The sequence below is a fragment of the Balaenoptera physalus genome (genome assembly GCF_965194825.1).
Source record: "Balaenoptera physalus genome assembly, chromosome: 4".
In the NCBI taxonomy this organism is placed as follows: domain Eukaryota; kingdom Metazoa; phylum Chordata; class Mammalia; order Artiodactyla; family Balaenopteridae; genus Balaenoptera; species Balaenoptera physalus.
In genome coordinates this window covers 50,501,885-50,523,947 of record NC_138891.1, presented here as the reverse complement: position 1 = coordinate 50,523,947, position 22,063 = coordinate 50,501,885, and the positions used below count along the sequence as shown (strand labels likewise).

At 44.2% G+C, this 22,063-nt stretch overlaps 1 protein-coding gene across 1 annotated transcript in view; it reads left to right on the top strand.

Annotated features, from left to right (window-relative positions):
* The window catches only part of SLC7A14 (solute carrier family 7 member 14), a 127,962-nt gene that overhangs the window by 78,139 nt on the left and 27,760 nt on the right, over window positions 1-22,063 (top strand). Inside the window, exons 3-7 of the mRNA XM_082458961.1 lie at window positions 3,580-3,816; window positions 5,392-5,609; window positions 14,507-14,653; window positions 17,205-17,413; window positions 19,554-20,431. Of these exons, the coding sequence (XP_082315087.1) occupies window positions 3,580-3,816; window positions 5,392-5,609; window positions 14,507-14,653; window positions 17,205-17,413; window positions 19,554-20,431 (1,689 nt within the window). The remainder of the gene's footprint in view (window positions 1-3,579; window positions 3,817-5,391; window positions 5,610-14,506; window positions 14,654-17,204; window positions 17,414-19,553; window positions 20,432-22,063) is intronic.

Genomic DNA, 22,063 nt, shown 5'->3' with positions numbered 1-22,063 from the left:
AACAGAAATATAGATCAATGGAACAAGACAGAAAGCCCAGAGATAAACCCATGCACCTATGGTCAACTAATCTATGACAAAGGAGGCAAGGATATACAATGGAGAAAAGACAGTCTCTTCAATAAGTGGTGCCGGGAAAACTGGACAGCTTCATGTAAAAGAATGAAATTAGAACCCTCCCTAACACCATACACAAAAATAAACTCAAAATGGATTAGAGACCTAAATGTAAGACTGGGCACTATAAAACTCTTAGAGGAAAACATAGGCAGAACACTCTTTGACATAAATCACAGCAAGATCTTTTTTGATCCACCTCCTAGAGGAACGGAAATAAAATCAAAAACAAACAAATGGGACCTAATGAAACTTCAAAGCTTTTGCCCAGCAAAGGAAACTACAAACAAGACGAAAAGACAACCCTAAGAATGGGAGAAAATATTTGCAAATGAATCAACGGACAAAGGATTAATCTCCAAAATATATAAACAGCTCATGCAGCTCAATATTAAAAAAGCAAACAACCCAATCCACAAATGGGCAGAAGACCTAAATAGACATTTCTCCAAAGAAGACATACAGATGGCCAAGAAGCACATGAAAAGCTGCTCACCATCACTAATTATTAGAGAAATGCAAATCAAAACTACAATGAGGTATCACCTCACACCAGTGAGAATGGGCATCATCAGAAAATCTACAAACAACAAATGCTGGAGAGGGTGTGGAGAAAAGGGAACCCTCTTGCACTGTTGGTGGGAATGTAAATTGATACAGCCATTATGGAGAACAGTATGGAGGTTCCTTAAAGAACTAAAAATAGAATTATCATATAACCCAGCAATCCCACTACTGGGCATATACCCAGAGAAAACTATAATTCAAAAAGACACATGCACCCCAATGTTCACTGCAGCACTATTTACAATAGCCAGGTCATGGAAGCAACCTAAATGCCCATCGACAGATGAATGGATAAAGAAGTTGTGGTACATATACACAATGGAATATTACTCAGCCATAAAAAGGAACGAAATTGGGTCATTTGTAGAGACGTGGATGGAGACTAGAGACTGTCATACAGAGTGAAGTAAGTCAGAAAGAGAAAAACAAATATCATATATTAACGCATATATGTGGAAGCTAGAAAAAGGTACAGATGAACCGGTGTGCACGGCAGAAATTGAGACACAGATGTAGAGAACAAACATATGGACACCAAGGGGGGAAAGCGGCAGGGGGTGGGGGTGGGGGTATGATGAATTGGGAGATTGGGATTGACATGTACACACTGATGTGTATAAAATGGATGACTAATAAGAAAAAAATAAATAAATAAACATAAAAATAAATTATTGGGTAAAGATGTGGATCCTGCACTACAGAGAATAAGTTAGTTACCTCCTAAGCCCTTCCTTATACTGCACTTAAAAAGAAACCTACTGTATGTGCAAACTCAACTCCCTTCAGGAGAAAAGAACACATAAGTTACACAAGTCCGCCAAGCATCCAAGAAAATATCACCAGGTCTCACACTCAGCACTTACACACTCTATACTTTCCTTATAGAGTTCCTCGGGCCTTCCTTCTGACACCACTTCCTCTTAATTTTAGACTCACCCTAACAATTTAAACATCAGGTGTTGGAAGCAGCAATTTAGAATAGGAGGAGGTCCGACTGCTCCATGTAAGCCTTGCGACAGCAACAAGAAGAAACAACTGAGAGTCTGACCTCCAGGAAGCGGATGAAAACTATTTTACAAAGTGGAGGGAAGGGGGATGACATAGGAACTCAAAATAAACAGCAGCCTAGGCCATTCAAGGTAGGGACAAACAGCTTTGCTAGCCTTGAGAGCATCTCCGTAATACAGGACAATACAGTAACTAATGTAAAAGAAAATTATGTTCAATATATTTTGCAGCAAAATTCCATATAATAATAGAATCTTCGATTGTCAGAGTAGAAGGACACTTAAGAGAGCATTCCAGCCTAATTCCTTTACTTTACAAGGAAGGAAACAACATATAGGGGTACACAGGTTCAAGGTAGAGTTGAGACAAGAGGGCAGCCCAGCTGGTCCAGTGCTCCTTCCACACGGACGCCCTGACACTGATGCCACTGAGTGGAAGGAAAAGAGACAGTGCATCACATTTAATCATTCATTGTGTCCACGCTTTTGACAGCTCTGTTTTTGCTTCCTTGCATTGATTTTACTCCCTTCAAAAGGAGAAGAAACTTGTTCTCTTTAGTCACAAAAGAGTGAACAATTTTTCCCTGATTTGTGATGAGAGAACCTCAAGGTTGGCTCTTAACAAAACTGGGACTGAAAGTAAAGCTTACTTTGAGTTCCCTTCTACCTCCTCCTATATCCCACTCCTGGTGTGTCTCCTCCAAGCTGTTTTATGTCTGTCCTTCCACTTGGTACCCCACCCACTGGCCCCAAATCCAGAGTTCCTAGTACAATGTAGAATATTCTCCCAACTTCCAGAAGTTTGGTGTATTCCCTGTCTCTTTCTAATTTGATCTCTAATTCTATAAAACAAAAAAATGAGGCAATATACCAGTGTTTCTCAAATTTAAGTGGGGAGCTTGTTAAAATGCAGATTCCTGGTCTCCATCTCCTGAAACTACAATTCAACAGATGACTCTGGTGGAAGGAGGCCCTGACCCACTTTGGAAAACACATAGCTTCTGCTTGCCTCTCCAGCCTCGGATCCTCCCAGCACCCCCCAGGCACATCCCACTCCACCCAAAGCTTCCTCATCTCTCTCCCCACCATGTCTTTGCCTCATGTTCCACCTTCTGAGTGCAATTAATTCCTCCATATACCTTAAAACCAGCTGAGGCACATGTCGTATCTCTGCTCTCCTTGTTCCTGTACGTCTCTGCATTATTGAGTTTATACAGCCTACGATATGAGCTGATTTCCTGGTATAGCTCCCCTTGAAGGCAGGTCCCTGCCTCACTTGTCTTGTTTTTAGTCCCGGCACTTAGCACCCTCCCAAGCACACAGTAGGCACTCTAAAAGTGTTCATTAAATTATCTTTTGTATGTGCTAAATTTCCTAGTTAATAACTAGTCATTTATTTATATTTGCATTGTTATTACCAGCCCACTCGACAGTATAGTACAGGATTTTCGAGGGTTGCTTGAGGTATCACTCTCAAATGAGGAACACCTTTTGTAACAGGTAAAAATGAAAGAGAAGAATGCTAGCATAATCTAACCCTGGTGCCATCAATTGTGGGGTCATAATGAGTTAGATCCATGTTCACTCAGGATATATGACACCTAAGGAACAATGACAGAGACACATACGATAACCGGGAGTTTTCCTAATGAAGAAGATCAGCTTCTAATAGTTCCTTAGAATTAGTTCTGGCATTCTTTCAGGTTAAAAAGTTTTCCAGAAGTGAAGCTGGGACACATTAGAACTTTGAATTGATTCATTTATATAAAACTTTGCCTATTTGTTCTAAGATCCCAGAGATTTCCAGTATTTTCTACCCAAGATGGTTAGCCATCAGAAGTTTAGCTCATCTCCTGAAATCTATCATCCATGTGTGTGTCCCATGCAGGTGTCTGCTATGCAGAGTTTGGAGTCCGCGTCCCCAAGACCACGGGGTCGGCCTACACCTACAGCTATGTCACCGTCGGGGAGTTTGTGGCGTTTTTCATCGGCTGGAACCTGATCCTGGAGTACCTGATTGGCACCGCGGCCGGCGCCAGCGCTCTGAGCAGCATGTTTGACTCACTGGCCAACCACACGGTCAGCCGTCGGATGGCGGACAGCGTGGGGACCCTCAACGGCCTGGGTGAGACTGCCACAGACTCTAACCCCAACATGCAAACTTGCTGAGCCAAATAAATGGGTTCCTCTTTCAGGATGCAATTTGGCAAAATGTATCCAGGGCCTTAATACATCGTCTTTTGCCAAGTAATTCCCCTCTGAATCTATCCTAAGGAAATTATTCTAGTTTCCATAAAAGCTTTATATGAAAAGATGTTCATCACAGCCTTATTTATAATAACAAAAAATTAGAAACAGCTTAAATATTCTACAATGATTACATAAACTAGGGCAGCATATTATATAGCTAGCAATTAAAAGGAAGACCAGGAAGACTGCTGTAATAGCATGGAATATGTTTTTGATGCGATGCTGTATGACAAAGGATACAAATTGGACGTGCATCATGTTAGTAACTATATAAAAATAAAACTAATACAGGAAAAAGAACTATAAGGAACTTCTCCAGTGGTTTCCTTAGAACTTTTTAATTTTTCATAAATAAGCATGCATTAATTTTTAAATAAGAAAATGTATTTCTAAAAGAAACAGAATGGATGAGTAACCGAAATGAGTGAATACTAAATAGTCAGAAGCTCATGTAACAAATACCTTGAGACTTCAGGCTCTGAGCCTCACTTACCACCCACTTTCCATCCTGATGTCTGACTATCCCTTCACATTCAAGGGAAGCTAAACAGCAGTTGAGGAAGCTTTGGGGTCTTGCCCCAGAACTTCCAGGGACTAATTCAGTGGCTGCATGCAAGTCATTTGACTTTGGTGCCCCTATCTCAGAAGAACTGACCAAAATGCTGAGCACCTAGATACCATGAGAAGATAACAAATATGAAGACCACATTTTCTCAGTATAATGATTTCATAGAATTTTAGGTCTGAAAGTGTCCTCCAAAATCAGGTAGCCCGCCCTTTCACTTTACAGATGAGGTCCGGAGAAAGGAGGCACTTGCCCAAGGCCACACAGCTGGTTACAGGCAAGAGTTCAGCTGAAATCCAGGAGCGTGACTGCTGAGGCAGTGCCGTCTCCATTCTATAGAGGGCAGGAGTCCACTGGCCAACAGACAAGACCAAAAAGGCGGGGCATGTTCCCCGGCCATCTTCTCCGCAACCACATTCACTCAAATGGAAAGAACACCCTTCTTCCAATAATTTTCAAAGACACATATTTCTAAATTTGCTAACAAAGAGAAATTTATGGACTATAAACTAAACAACAATGAAGATAAAACAGTTCAAATAACATGTCAGATCCATGTAGACATCTGAATGTCCTGGGACAGTCCTGATTTTGGATGTTCCGTGCGATGGTTCCACAGGCACTGCTGTAATTGTCATATCATGTGTCCCAGTTTTTGGTCCAGGATATTAGGCCACCTCACCTATACACCAAAACCTTCCCATTTGCAAACAGACACCTGTGGACCACAGTGGAGGCGAACACACACACACACACACACACACATAGTTCCTTCTCCCTCTGTAACAAACTGACCCCCTTTCTCTGAGCTGAGTGCAGATGCACTGGGGTAGGCCTGGGAGTTCTTCTCCCTGGACAATATTAGCTCATGTCTTTCCACTCTAGGGAAAGGAAAACAATCATACCCGGACCTTCTGGCTTTGGTGATCGCAGTCATCGTCACCATCATTGTCGCGCTGGGGGTGAAGAATTCCGTGGGCTTCAACAACGTACTCAATGTGCTGAACCTGGCAGTGTGGGTGTTCATCATGATTGCAGGCTGCTTCTTCATCAACGGGAAATACTGGGCTGAGGGCCAGTTCTTGCCCCACGGCTGGTCAGGGGTGAGTTCATTCCTGAATCCCAGTGTACCTGTTGCACGCTCTGCCTTCCACCCTGTGACAGTCTGAGACACACTTTCAAGAAGATGCTGCTTGTCTCATAACCTTCATGGCACTCTTTCCATCACCTTTTATCTGAATTTAATTGGAATGTTCTGAAGAAGTGGTTCTTTTTTATTTATTTGTTTCACAAACATTTGAGATCCTATTTTATGTGGAAAACAATAATAGACTTGAAGTTTTGGTCACTTGCAATATACCTAATATTACGCTAAGTGCTCTGCATATAATATCTCATCTAACCTTCCTAATAACCTTGCAAGGAGGATATTTACATTCTGGTCTTACAGATGAAAAAAACTCACACTCAGAGAGGTCAAATGGCTTGCTATTAAGCACACAGTGTAAGTGCCCAAGTCAGGACCCAAAGCCAGGACTGTCTGACTCCACAGCCTGTACGTGAGCAGCTCAGTCCTACAGAATCTCTCTACAGTCTATTCAGACAGTCCGTAAATACACAAGGCAGTAAAGGAGGCCGGGAGAGTGGGCGGTGAGGAAAGCATGAGTGTTGCCTGGGAATGGAACAAGAAAAGAACAGTCTTCAAATCTAATCCCAACATTTGACCCAAGGTGGAGAGTCCTGCTGCGGTCTGAGAGCAGAGAAGCCCACCTGGTGTGGTCTGGGGGTTGGCAAGAGAGTGTGCTGGACCAAAAGGACATTTTCAGATCTCATCCCTGTGATCTGATGGTGTGGTTTATGCTAAAGAAAGATGGGAAGGTCCGAGTGGCAAATTCTTTATACTGAGAAGTACCAGTTCTAAGTCGCACCTGGATTCTTTCTCTAGCACGACTAAAAATGCTTACTTTACGGATTTATTGGTAAAGTTCACCAGTTCATTCTTCTTTATTTCAAATAGTAGAATATAAATCAGAGAATTTTGAGTTAGAAGGGATCACAGAGGTCACCTGGTCCCATCCTCTCACTTAACAGGTAAATAAACTGAGGCTGGGAGAGGCACACCCACCCAGAATCAGTGACAGAAGCAAGTCCAGGATTCCACCCGTTTTGCTTTTGTAGTTTTTGCTTACACTGGTTTTCCTCCAAGAGGTCCAGGGACCAGAAATAGCTCTTGGAGAACACTCAAAATAACTTCTGTGTATTCTAAACCATGCCACGCTGTTCAATGCAGAGAAACAAGCAAGGAAGCAATTTAAGCCAAGATTTCTAGTCTTCTGCTTATCAGTAAGAATTCTGCAGAGTTCATCCCTCCCCCCTGAAGTGAATAAATCCTAAAACTGGTTAAAACCAGAAGAAGAGACAAAGAAACACTGTTAACCCCATTCTGGATTCCCAAGTCTATATTTTCTTATGATACAAATCGTTCCCTTCCTATCAAATAAGAAAACAACAAATTATAATAATGAAAAAGAATGTTTTCCCAGAACTCAACTGCATCTTCATCATAGCACATGAAAATGTTCTCACCATTTTCTTAACAATGTAAGAAATTACTGGGTCATGGACCTACTACGAGACTTTGGCCAACAGTTAACTTCTGTGCTTTCAGGTTTTCTCATCTATCAAGTGGTAAAACTAATGACAACCAAATGTTTGCAAAAAAAGAATAAAATCTTAGATGTCTTTATGTGCACACTGTGTGGTTAGCAACAGCGATCATGACAGGAGGAAGCAGCTAGAATTTACCCACTACCTGCTGGGTGCCCAGCATTCTGCTCTAGGAATATTATCTCACGCTTATAACAAAACTTAAAAGCAAGTGCTGCTATCTCCAACTTACAAATGGAGAATTCAAGGCTCAGAGAAGCTGGGTAACTTGCCTGAAGCCACTTAGCTAGTCGGTGCCAGGACTGAAATTCCCACCCAGGTGTGTGGCTCCAAAGCCCCTTCCACTACACTGAGTGCCTTATGTATGATGACCCTTCCCTTCTGAGCCTTCTTTAAAAAAAAGTAAGAATGTAATTAATCTGACATGTTACATTTTCATTTCCTTTAAGCCTTCACAAAGTCTTGGGGTCTTGGAGCTAGAAGGAGCATTAAGATGGGGGTATAGTTAAGCCGGCCCAGGCCAAATGTGCATTTTTACTAAGACATCATATCAAAGCAATTTGAAAACTCTTCTTAATTACTCAGATCATGTTTAATTTTCAAAATCTTCCTAATAACTTATCTAAATGGCACACACTGTAGTCTAGGCCCCATGTGAAGACTGGAAATAATCAATATCCTCTGTGTAGATACCCTTTGCCCATGCTGAAGAAGATGAACCAGTCTTTTAGCTCTTCCTTTTGTGCTTTGTTCTGGGGTCTTTATTCTCTTTGCGGGGTCTCCTCTCCCTGCTCAGGGGCTCCACATCCTTCCTCAGTCAGGAGCTGCCTCATCACGGAGGAGCTAATCAAGCCAGGCTTAGGGGCTTCCCATTTACCCAATCCCAGTTCTCACTGGCTTCTACAGCAAGAAAAGAAAATTGGAAATCAGGCATAAAAAAGAAAGGAAGGATGCCATCCCTAACGATTTTTTCCTTATGACATACTCTTTCACATACACTTTTCATTTACTCTTCACCACAGCCTTGTAAGATAAGGACAATGATCTCCACGTTTATATCGAAATAACTGAAGTTTAGAAGAGTTAAGATCACAGATCTAGACTGTAATAGAGTTGAAATTCAATCCCAGTCCTAGATGAGCCAAAGCCCTTATTTACTCCATTACGCCCAGGTTTGCACGCATCGAACCAACTGTCTTTTTTGGCACCTTTGGCCACTGACCTCACTCCAACCCAAACCTGCTACCTGGAGTAGGCTTGTCATTGGTCACCAAAAAAGCTTGGCTGGCATTTTGGATTTTTCGCTGCAAATCCATATTCCCTGCAAGAAATTCAAATATATGTCCTAGGGCTTCCCTGGTGGCGCAGTGGTTGAGAATCTGCCTGCTAATGCAGGGGACACGGGTTCGAGCCCTGGTCTGGGAAGATCCCACACGCCGCGGAGCAACTGGGCCCGTGCGCCACAACTACTGAGCCTGCACGTCTGGAGCCCGTGCTCCGCAACAAGAGAGGCCGCGATAGCGAGAGGCCCGCGCACCGCGATGAAGAGTGGCCCCCGCTCGCCGCAACTAGAGAAAGCCCTCGCACAGAAATGAAGACCCAACACAGCCATAAATTAATTAATTAATTAATTAAAATATATGTCCTAGTGGCTGTGCCTAAAAACATCACTGAGCACAAAGGACAGCCCAGTGTGAAGATGCTGCTGACGCATCCTCCCTGCTACCCGCCTGGCCCTGGCTTTCTGCCTTGTGCATTTCCTCCACAGCCGACTGCCTACACCTGTTCTTTCTCGACTTTGGTTTCAGGTCGCTTTTCCAGTCCAGCAAGGCCACTTTGAATATGGATGCTGTTTTTTAAGATCTGACACCTTCTCATGAGCATGTCATCCACCAAGTGAATAAACACACTCCCTACTCTGTCATCTGACGATTGTCAACAAAATCGAGTTGCCTACTTGGCAGCTTCATGAACTTCTTCACTCCTTAAGGAAACTCTGACCCCCCACCCGTGACGAGGGGACTAGTGCAGAGCTCGAGTCCACTTTCTTCCTCGATCCCTTTCGGTAGGACGGGATGGAGGAAACCACTGTGGACAGAGCGGTTTGTAAGGATACCACTACATGACTTGAAACACAATTTTCAAGGACTCTGAAAGAGTTAAAGAGCAATCCATCCTCCGGCCATGGACCCCTGAGAAGCCTACTCTTTCCCTGCTCCAACCACTTCCTTCCAAAGAAAATAGCATAAGGAATGGTTTACTCACTTACAGGTTCTGGGTCAAATGCTTCTTTGGTCTTGAAGAGCTTAAGAACAACAAACATTTTTTTCCCTATATCAAGTAACTGCTGGCCCTCAGCTGAACCCCTGCTTCCATCTGCAATTCCTCAGCCCTCGAACATTGTTGCATGCGTATTCGCTATATGTTATTTGTTCTCGATGCTATCTTATGGTTTCTCTTTAACCAAATAAGACACTCTACCAGCACAAATAGCTCCCAGGAAAATGGTTCAGAGCAAGTATTTGTGGGGAATGCTGACAGCCTCCAAACAAAGGAAAACCTGTTTCCCATGTCTCCACATTTGAATCCACTTGTTGGAACCTATTAGCACGTTCCACTGTCGCTGTGGACAGGCTGCTAATAGATCTGGAGCATGAGGGTGGTAGGAAATGCTGTTAAAGTTGGAGTTTTGTCTTGTGACCTTGAGAGTGAATTATAAAAATGTGCCTAATTATCTCCTAGGCACATGTGGCAGACACGCCAAGGCAGAATACAGAGAGCTGCCTCATCCTAACGCCTCTCAAATATCAGCAAGGCACAAGGGCCAGCTTTTAGGGATCCCAGACGCTGAGTAGCAGGCCAGCAATGACATTCTTGTGTCAACTAATTAAGCAGCGGCCCGCCAGCAACTGAGGCACGTGCTGTTTCCCCACAAACCTCTGTAGAGGGAAGGAGCCATCTGGATTGCCTGGCTGAGCAGCTACACCAGGAGGACTTTGGAAAGCAATTTCCATTAATGTCATCAAATAAAAATCAATACTGGTTTTTTTTATTTATATAAAACATTAAAGGAAAGTTAGGATAAAGTACAGATGAACCCAGAAACACACACACACACACACACACACACACACACACACACTTCACCCATCAATTTAATTCACAGATGCTCACCCCTAGGTACCACACACATTCTTTCATGCATGGAAGTGTATCCTAATCGTAAATACAAGAGGCCGGATCTGAGATCTGGGTAGAGTGAAGTGGAAAGCAGTTTTAGTGGGTATTTGGGTAGAGACACATCCATACACAGTTTCATTTCGTGGTTCTTTTGTATTTACCAGAGATTATTTGCTTACAAGGAAGAAAAACTCATTCAAACGAACTCAGGTACAAAGGTGACCCTATTTGCTAATTGTATTATCTTTTCTTACATAATCTGTTTATTTAATTTATATCTTGTTAGGCCAGAGTCTGTTTGATCTTGGCAGGTGCGCTGATTTTTCCCCATTTGCCCACAGTCCCCAGATCCGTTCTCTACCCCTCATGCTCTGTTCTGTGCTCCAGAAGACCCCCTGCTGGTTGCTCCCTGTTGGGTTTAGCCAATAGGCGATATCATCAGAAGGTGGGAAGAGAACAAGGCCAGGGTATTTCTTCCTCACTTCTTCCCAGCCTTGACCCCTAGAGTGCCTTCATTGAAATCATTCATTTGAACCATCTGAATTAAATTCCGTGTCCTGCCTATCACAGTCGAACCTCCAGATGTCCTACCTTTGATCTGTTTAGTCTTTCTTCAACCATAATTTCTTTCTAGTTCTACACGTGCAAGTTCAGGCTAACAGACATTCTCTTTGCAAACTTATTCTCTCTCTTCCCAACTTGATCATAGTTAATTTTCTGGTATCTAATCATTATCAGTAATTGCCATCCATTCTTTCATTCATCTGGGAAATAGTAGCATCCTTGTTTTACAAATAATATAGATATTTATTAATCTTGTTTAGTTTGTTACCACAGTCAAGGTAGCATTTCGGGTCGTGCAGTGTCCTCTAGACTCCAAGCACCAGGAAGTCAAGAGTACTCAGAGTACTTTTTGCACATAACTGCATCCACATCACCAAGCACAGTTCCTGGTTCATGGGAGCAGTTAATAAAATGTGTTAAGTTCTAGAAGAAAAATAAGGAGGACGAGGAAGAGGAGGAGGAATTTGTGCCCTTGGTTTCATCTGTTCTAGAAAAACTTATAATAGTAATAAAATACTACTGATAAGAGGAATATTTATTAAGTACGTATTGTATTCTATGACTGTGGTTGACCATATTATCTCATTTAATCCCTGGAACAATCCAACGAGCTAAACACGATTTTTATTTCCATTTAAGTGATAAAGAAAATGAGACCCCAAGGGGTTAGGAACTTGTTCTAGGTCACCAAGCTAGTACATGGCAGAACCAACCTAGGTCTGACAGTCTACAGAATCTGCACTCCTAACCAAGTCCTATGCCACCCATTTGCATGGCTCTGTGATTCCCTCTGGAGCCTTCAAAATTGGAAGTTGTCCCTCCAATTCTGTCTGGAGGTATCTTCCACTGAGTCTTCTTTTTCAGTTAAACATCCCCTGGTCCTCAGTTAATCTTCATATGGTACGGTTTACAGACCTCTCACCTTTTTCCAGGGTAGATTGGCCCTATAGTTCTTATTTAGGACCTTCCTACCCACCTACCCTCAGCAGGGAGCTCTTATAGTATCTATGACCTTTCCATCCAGCACTGATCACACCAAGTGGGCATGGCACTGTAGCCCTGGGACATCCTAATCAGGAGCAATGCATCTTCAGACTGATTGTCAGAAAAGGTCACTGTATGATTTACAAGAGGGTGTGTGTGTGTGTGTGTGTGTGTGTGTACGGGAAAAAAGATGTTAAAGGAAGAGAAGACAGGACTGTTTTCTGGAAGCTGTCTTAAAGCAAGGCTTTCCTTGATTGGAGCAGCTTAGTGAGCCTACAGTCCCAGCAATCATTCATCCCTGAACACCAGAGACATTTTTTAGACAAATGAAAACAAGCACGTTTCCAAACCTGTGAACCTCCACGTATGATGAGGTGAGATCTGTTTGACCTCCTTGTCTGGATGCCAAAGACACTTTCCACATCCTCAAATGGAGGACTTTGCTGGTGTGAAATTGGGAGTTATCTCCTCTCCCAGAAAGTAGCCCCCTGGTGACAACTGCTTGTTTGAGAAGTTCTTTCTATTAGAATAGATCAGGAGTTCTTAGATTTCTTTGTGTGCAGTGGACTCCTTGGCAGTCTGGTGAAGCCGATGGACTCCTTCTGAATTATGTTTATACTATGTATAAATTGTGTTTATAAATGAATAACCTAATTACATAGGAGTTCGAAAGAAATCAATTACAGTTAACCTCTGAACAACACGAGTTTGAACCAAGCGGTTCCACTTAGGTGGATTTTTTTTCAAAAGTAAATACTACAGTACTACACCGGTCAGTGGTTGGTTGAATCTGCAGATACAGAACCACAGATATGAAGGAACCGAGTACATGGGGGAACCACAGATACAGAGGGCCAGTATAAGTTATACTCAAATTTTCAGCTGTGCTGTGGTCGGCACCCCTAACCCCCATGTTGTTCAAGGGTCAATTGTATACTGAAATATAGTTATAAAAATATTTTTAAATTGTGATATAACAATGTGCTTTGTTATTAGTGCTTTAAATATTAATATCTATGTCTAATAACTGACATAAATTGGAAGTCACAATGAGCACAAGTGGTATTTCAAGATCTCCGCAACAACTAATACGATGGGAAAATAGCTGATTGCTATTGGTGACAAAGTCACAGGTACTGTTAGTCACCTACACTCATAATTGAAAGAAATGATAACATTCAGTTGAAGGGTAGTGAAAAGAAAGATGTATTTTTTTCTCTGCAAAATTCTCAGACCCTCCCCCGCGAATTGCATGGACCCCAGGATAAGAACTTCCAGTTAGAGAACTGAAGCATTAAAGTCCTGACAGGAGAGACTGTAGAAGAGACCAACTCATTTTACAGATGAGCAAAGGTTGCTTTTGAAAGTTTGAGACGATCTTCCATTTTGTGATGTTCCTTGTAGGTTCCAGTTCTCAGTATTTTGTCTTTTACCTATTGAGAAGTCAGTAGGAAAGGTAAGAGTGAAAATTTAGGGACAGGTGTCTGCTTGGCACGTGTTTAGAATTTCATCATTTAAAACCGAATATGGAGAAAAGGAAAAAATGGTCAGTCCACAATGAGCCTCACTCCTGGACCCCTGGCTAGAGCTTGCAGATTGCCAAATCCCCTCACCCCATACACAAAAGCCCAGAAAAATCTCTTTCACCTTCCCCAAATGGGACACCCCCAAGCATTCAAAGAGGCACATTTCTTACTTTCAGCTGATAATGAGAATGCTAAGGTGGGAAAACATAATTTAAACTTCGATAGATTCTTCGGAAGAAAGTCACACGCTCCTCAATGGAAGATTTTCACTGCTTGACTCATCAAGTCACAACCACCCTTGGGATCACATAGGCTCCTGTCAGACAGACATCCAGCAGATGTCACTGGATACCATCTCCTCAGCTTCACACTGCCTCACTCCTCATCCTTCCCCTGCCTTGTAGCCCAACAAGGCCACTCAAGCCCCCAAAAGGAACACTAAAATCAAATTGTCTCTACCTGTCTTCCCATGAAAGACACTACACGATTTGAAGATCTGAAAATCTTTTATATCATTTCACATCTGGAAGATGCCCTGGAAATGACCTACCAGGGTCACTAATGGTAATTTGGGCAGGACAATTTGTTCAAAAGCATCTGAGCCCCTGACACTAAATGCCAGAAGCGCCCACCCCATGTCTCTGTGGTGGTCACAAGTACCTCCCTACATTTCCAAACATCTCCCTAAGGGCAGTCATACAGACCCTGGTTGTGACTGAGAACCACTGAATGAAAACAAAGCACAGAGAAGTTAATGAGTTTCCCAAGACATAGGGATAGCCAACTTATTGATTTATTTATAACCCCACTTACTTCCAAAAATTATTTGAATGTGCTGAATGACCTAGTTTTTATTTGGATATAATTCCTCTTATCTTCATTTTACACATGGGGGAATTTCCCAGTGTCACACAGCTAGAAAGTAGAGATCAGAACTCAAGCGTTTAGCACAAGTTCCACCATGTTACTCCTTCTACCACTCAGTACTGTTTGCCGGGCACCAGGCAATTCTGGGGACCACGTCAGGCCCTGGTGCTGCCCTGACACTTTGAGTCTGATAAATGTCTTCATCCATATAGGTGCTGCAAGGAGCAGCCACATGTTTCTATGCGTTCATTGGCTTTGACATCATCGCCACCACTGGAGAGGAAGCCAAGAATCCCAACACATCCATCCCTTATGCTATCACTGCCTCCCTGGTCATCTGCCTGACAGCATATGTATCCGTAAGTACCAAATGCTTGTGTGACCCTCCTCATGGCCTTTTCATATTTGACCTTAAAATGTGGCTCTGGGACTGGGTTTCCTTCTGTCAGGAAGTAATCTTTTACTTGTGCCTTCTCGGTGTTTGTACGCATATGTTTCGTGTTGCTCCCTCTTTTTACACTGGCTCAAGCTCACCCCACCCACCAATGACAAGGAGAAAATCAGGGCTCCAAACTGGAGATGGGAGAAGCCCCAGGTCCTCACTTCAGCCATGGCCCGCATCCCTGCTCCGTCCTATGCACAGGCTCTTGGTGTCCGCTGCTGCCCAGGGGAGAGTGTGCAGGGAGTGGGCTGCCGTCCAAGGAGCTCAGATCCCAGGCTGGCAGTAACGGGCGGGTGTGCAAGCAGAGGCACTGTGGGCCTCTGCGCGCCCTTCTCAATGCTCTTCTGTCTTCTGGGAGCTTTGTGGCAGCAAAGAGGCAAGACTCTCCCAGGGTGGGGAAAGAGAATTCATCGTCCTCTAGAAATGCTTCTCCCTTAACTCTCGGGGGTGGGGGGTGCTGAGTGGGAGGAGATGTAATTCCTTTCTGCTGTTGCTCCCTCTTTTTACGCTGGCTCAAGTTCGCCCCTTCAGGTTTCCCTGCCAAGGGAAGTCCTTAGAATGGAGCCTTCAGGCTGTCTCCTGAGGATCACGCCCCTCAGACACTCCTCACACTTCTGATGTGTCATGTCTCAGCTCCCATCCCAGAATTTCTATCACAGAAATAGTTCAGCCACATGCAACATCCCCCTCAGCCCCTGGCAGCGGAGAGGACCAGCTGGTAAGCTGACAGATGTGTGCTTACACAAGTCGCCCCAAGTCCTGGGGGTCCCACTCACTTCAGTCACCACAATTATCATAGAAGGAGCCAGCAGCCGGGGTGCATCCTGTCAGCCCTGCCGCTCCTGCTGCCACGGCATGCGACAAGAACCTCCTAACAACGCCGACCAAAAACACGGGAAAAACACCTTCAGCAACAACCTGAAGAAACCAGGCCAAGGGATCATTAAGGCAAGCTGCAAAACACGATTGTCCTGGAAGCCAAAGGAAAACATGAGAGCAGCACTGGATGTGGTTTGCCCACCCAAATCTTTACGGATGGGTCAATTATCACCACCACCCCCCGCCGCCGCCCCATGCACACACATGCCACTGGCTTCATCTTATCCAACCCTGATGATCCCTGCAGACAGAATGTTCAGGAACAGCTGGGGGTGGGGGAAGCAGGCAGGCGTAGCAGCGGAGACACTCTGCTCTGCATTCCCCCTCCTACTCCTCCCTCACACCTCCCCTCCTCCAGGAGTCAGCCATTGTAGCACACACAGTAAAGTTAATAATCACAGCTCCTTCCTTAGAACAGTGCTTTATAGACTACAGAATATGTCTACACATCTACCAACTTTTGCCCCTCCTAATCTAATGTGGGCAGGAGACACTCCGAGAGTTGCTGTAAGAATCTATCCCTCTCTCCTCAGGTCTACCCCGATGTTGCTGGGAAAGATTCCCTTTTAGAATGCGTGGGCCCTAACCGTGCCTCAGGGGTTGTTTGGTCTTGTGTTGGTCAGCAGGCTGCCTTTCTACCACCAGGAAAAGAGTCAAATTGCTGGGCTGTGGTCATTCATCCTGCTGTCCTCCCTAGTGGCGCACGGCTTCACTGGAGGATCTTGGCTCCTGAGAAACAGGCAAAGAGGTGATCTAGAAATGAACCACTCTCTCCTTTTCAGGCTCTGGACTCCCTCACTGATGCCAGGATTGGCCTTCACAGGCCAGGGGGCACCTGGTCTTATGACTGGCAGCTCCATCACCTGGGGCCAATTATGACGGGAGGGATGTTACAGCAGATCTATGACGTGTGAGGAGAAATAGGTCCTGGTTAAGCAAAGCCATAGTGGTCTTATAGCCCACAGTAGCACTGGATTCCATCCTGATGCCATAATTTATTTCTTGGCCTGCCTGGTTCCTGGGACTGAGCTACAGAGAGGAAATGGAAACATGAGTCCCGTCAGTTAATCGGTTGTGGATCTCCTACGCATTTATCTTTAGAGTTTTGATCTCTGGTCTTTAGGGTAAGATCTAGTACAGTTAAGATCCTGTAGGACCCTGAAAGTATAAAAGAAATGAGAGTCTTGTCCATGTGGACATGGTGCTCATGGTCACTGCCAGGCCCTGGCTCTAGTGACTTTGGCTGCAGCTCCTTCCATCGGATAATATCTGCCCTTCATTGAACTATCAGTGTAGCTCTGCTTTCATGGAGCTGAAATACCTGCAGACTTATCCCTCAGATACAAAAGGGTCACAGAGAGATATTACAAATGATTTGGTCTAGTCCACTGAATTCACATGTGGGGAGAAAATACTGAGACCAAGCGTTCCAAAGGCCAAATAACTGGTCTAAAGTAAAGGCACGTGCCAAGAAGTGGCAGATCCAAGCTCCCATGCAGGACCAGGCCTCTCTCCTCTCCTATGGGACCTCCATCCATGCTTCAGACAGACCCCTCCACCTCCAGCCATGTTTCCTCTTGTTTTAACAGGTGAGCATGATCTTAACTCTGATGGTGCCATATTACGCAATTGACACGGAATCCCCGCTCATGGAGATGTTTGTGGCTCGTGGGTTCTATGCTGCAAAATTCATAGTGGCCATCGGGTCGGTTGCAGGACTGACAGTCAGCTTGCTGGGCTCCCTCTTCCCAATGCCGAGGGTCATTTATGCCATGGCTGGCGATGGGCTCCTTTTCAGGTAAGGGGTATGCTCAGTGGCATTTATTCTATTCTTCCATGCCTGCCCAGGGAGACTGTCACCCACTGTCAGCCTGACTGTAATTCTGATGTGAGTACCTGTCACATAGACAATGGAACTTGTCATATATCTTGGCAAAGGGTTTGAGTGAAATTAGTTTAGGTCCTGAAACAGCCCCTCCATTTGATTCTGGGTCCCTCAATCTAGCAACAAACTAATATGTCCCCCCAATGGCCCCCTCCCCGCTTATTTGACATTGTATAAAGATGATGAGTGCCAAAATGCTACATTGGGTGGCCTCCAGAAGGAAGAAGCCACCCCAGGGGCATCTGAGGCTTGCCCTCACATTGAGGCCTGACGACCACCCCTCTGAAGCTGAAAAAGTTCACAGTTACAATTAAAGAGAGGATAAGACCGTCTGAACAGAGCCTAATAACAGTAGCAACAATTGCTACCATTTACTGAACATTTGTGTATCCCAGGTATATGGTATCCCATTTAGTCAGCACAATAACTCTGTTTTACAGAAGAGTATACTAGATGAATATACTCAGAGAGGTTAAAAAAAAAAAAAACTTGCCCCAAATCCCCCAGCTGCTGGGTGGCGGGGTCAGGATTTGAACCCAGGACTGTCTGACCCCGACAACCAGACTTTTAACCACACCAATATACTGACACTTCCAGCCCCCTAAGCTGGCCATGAAGTAGCCTATCTGCCCATGGTACAAGGGGATGTGGCACCATCTCTTGGTTCCTAGTGTGTACTGTGTGAAGAGCTTGCAGGGAAGGCATTCTCCAAGCGCACAAAACAAGGAGTAAACCTCCAAGGAGCTCTCAGGAGTGCAGAGGGATCCAGCTCAGGGACTTTATCTCTGCCATAGGCTGTCACATTCTGCACCGTTTCCTCCGCATACCCCCTGAGGTCACCACTGAGCTGTGACCTTGGGGGAGCTGGAAAGATCAAGAAAAGACTGACTAGCTATCTATTTTATATTTGGTAGTGTATATATGTCCATGCCACTCTCTCACTTCGTCCCAGCTTACCCTTCCCCCTCCCCGCAGCCGCATAGCACAGGGAGATCAGCTCGTGCTTTGTGACCACCTAGAGCGGTGGGATAGGGAGGGTGGGAGGGAGATGCAAGAGGGAGGGGATATGCGGATATATGTATATGTATAGCTGATTCACTTTGTTATAAAGCAGAAACTAACACACCATTGTAAAGCAATTATACTTCAATAAAGATGTTAAAAAAAAAAAAAAAAGAAAAGAAAGGGCTGACCATAGTGGAGGTGTGACAACTTCACACATCCAAAAGGTTTTTCAGCTATCAAAGAAAACCAAGAGGAAAGATGCTGGGGCTCCGAGCACAGTTTATAGTCTTGTTTGAATCATGGAAATAAGGGAGGAATGGAAGAGGAGGAGGGCGGGAACCTACCTAAGCCTCCAGGAACTGCTAAAGAAGGGTGCCATTCAGTCACCCTTGTTGGTCTTCTCTATCTTCTCCAGTTAGTAAGTGGCCAGATTTAGCCTGCATCCAGGAGCACATGTTCTCAATGACTGTACTATTTTGCCAACCAAATCCCTGTACTTCTGTTGTAGAGCAAGCGCTTCTCAAGCTTTGGCATAAATCAGAATCCTCTGGAGGTTTTCTAAAGCGTAGAGTTTGTTGGGCCCCGCTCCCAGAGAGCCTGACATGGTAGGTCTCAGGTAAAGCCTGAGAATACATATTTCTAACAAGTTCCAAGGTGATGCTGATGCTGTTGATCCATGGACCACACGTTGGGTCAGACAGGTGTAGAGGACCCCCAAGCGGATGTATGACTTCGCCAAGTATCCCTTCTTCATAGCAAAACCTATGCTCAATTTAGATTTCTGAGAAGCCCCTAGATTCAATCAATCCAACACATCACATAATTAAGTAGGAATTTTAATAAAGAAGTTTGGCTCAAACTCAAGGAATTAAAGTAAATTGTTTAAATTATATTCCGGGAACCGAATCCTGGGGTAGGAATAGCAGCTGTATTTAAAGCAGTGAATCCAGAAGTAAGCTGGAGAAGCAGGACCAGGAGGTGTTAAACCATGTTGAATCAATCCCCACGTGTAGCTCACCGTGAACCCTCTGCTTGCCCCTCCCTTCAGGTTCCTGGCTCACGTGAGCTCCTACACGGAGACCCCAGTGGTGGCCTGCATCGTGTCGGGGTTCCTGGCGGCTCTCCTCTCCCTATTAGTCAGCCTGAGAGATCTGATTGAGATGATGTCCATCGGCACCCTCCTCGCCTACACCTTGGTCTCTGTCTGCGTCTTGCTCCTTCGATACCAACCAGAAAGTGACATTGACGGGTTTGTCAAGTTTTTGTCTCAGGAGCACACAAAGAAGAAGGAGGGCATTCTGGCTGAGTGTGAGAAGGAAGTTTGCTCTCCCGTGAGTGAAGGGGAAGAGTTTTCCGGCCCAGCCACCAACACATGTGGGGCTAAGAACTTACCATCCTTGGGAGACAATGAGATGCTCATAGGGAAATCAGACAAGTCAACCTACAACGTCAACCACCCAAACTACGGCACCGTGGACGTGACCACAGGCATAGAAGCCGATGAAACTGAAAACATTTATCTCATCAAGTTAAAGAAGCTGATTGGGCCCCGTTACTACACCATGAGGATCCGGCTGGGCCTTCCAGGCAAGATGGACCGGCCCACAGCAGCGACAGGGCACACGGCGACCATCTGCGTGCTCCTGCTCTTCGTCCTCATGTTCATCTTCTGCTCCTTCATCATCTTCGGTTCCGACTACATCTCAGAGCAGAGCTGGTGGGCCGTCCTTCTGGTCATTCTCATGGTGCTGCTGATCAGCATCCTGGTGTTTGTGATCCTGCAGCAGCCAGAGAACCCCAAGAAGCTGCCCTATATGGCTCCCTGCCTCCCCTTTGTGCCTGCCTTTGCCATGCTGGTGAACATCTATCTCATGCTGAAGCTCTCCACCATCACGTGGATCCGGTTTGCGGTCTGGTGTTTTGTGGGTAAGCAACTTCCTGTGAAGCCTTGAGAGTTCCCTTCTAAGGCCTTGATCAGGCTTATCTCAAAATTACCTCCTAGCTGGACTGGGCATCACTATTCCGAGAGAAATCTGGCGGGTTCTGTGGATCCCTACTTCCTGCTTTCGAGTCAAAACAGCCAGTTGTGCCCTTTCTGCCTGTTATGGTCTTGGTTGTTAGTCTTGAAGAATGATACTGATCAATCCATCACTTCACTGAATACTATTACTGGATGTTCTTCTTGTGGATAATTAGTATCATAGAAAGTCCACTTAAAATGAATCCACTTTTTAAAAAAGGACAAAAATAACATATAAAAATGAGGGTGGGAAAGGCTGGTTGGAATTCTTAAAAACTAAAAATTATGAAAAATTTTATTTATCTTACGTTCAACAAAGTTAAAATAGCAATCATGCCATGTTTTTTTAAATGAGCAAACTATGAATTAAGTATGGGGTTTTAGGCACAGTTTTTTGAAAAATTGTATCACGGCACCATTTAACAGCCCTCACTTTTTGTTGACTTTGCAAAATATTCAAGTTTTTCATTTTTTCCCAAGATCTTTCTTCATCCTTTGATATTCCAATCATTCTCTTGGGAAGTACCCATCATACCATCATCCTTGTTGCTTTTCTCTTCTTCTATTGATAACTGATAGGACTCTGTTGGGTCATCAACATCCACAGCTTTGAGTGAATTACTATTGCTCTCTCTAAACTCACTTTCACTGCCTTCAGGAAGTCCTGTATCATTCCCAAGATTTCTAGTTTTCCTTTGGGATCAATTTATATTATATTCACATTACATGTTTATCCTATATGACCATCACTGATGTTTACGAAATTGCTGGGGACTGGTGCTTGTGATAACTTGAGACGGATGTTTAAGTGAAGACTAATTTTAAAGTTCCTTAGTTATTATTTTCATATTTCCTATACAACTTGGTAACCCTGGGGTCTCTGGCAACAAATACTTAGCTAAGGAGAGTCCTTAGGTGCTTTAAGGAATAGAAAAGTAAAGAATAAGTAACTCAGCCTTAAGGGAGGCAAGACAAATATGTGTGAATCAACCAGCCTGGGCAAGGCAGCATAGAGAGTCGTTGAGTTGTAGCCCATCCACTCCTTGAGGTCAGGGATATGGGTGTTCAACCCGGTGACCTCTGTGCCGGAACATAGTTCATGCTTAATAAATACTTCTCTATGATTGTAAAGCACTCTTCAGATGAAAAAAAGGAAACTTCCAGTCAGAATAGCTGGAAAGGACTTTAAGGAGGTAGAATTTGAACTGGGCCTATAAGATAGGATTTAGGTAGAGGGAAGTGGGGGGAAAACACAGTATTCAAAGGAAAGAACATATGTCCCCCAGAAGACTCCTCACATCTGAAGGCCATCCTATGCCTTCCTGTAAGCATTTTGTACCAATTTTTCACTACCCTAAGCCTCATCCCTTGTTAGACTTTAAGGGATCTCTTGAGAGGACCCCACCGACTCATCAAAGTTCTAAGCATTTATATGATTTATTCACAATCTCTCTTTTCTGTTTAAACATTTTTCCACTGGAACAAGAAGCTAACCAATGGAAAGATGTTATTATGGGCAGAAATGAATGAAGTGGGTA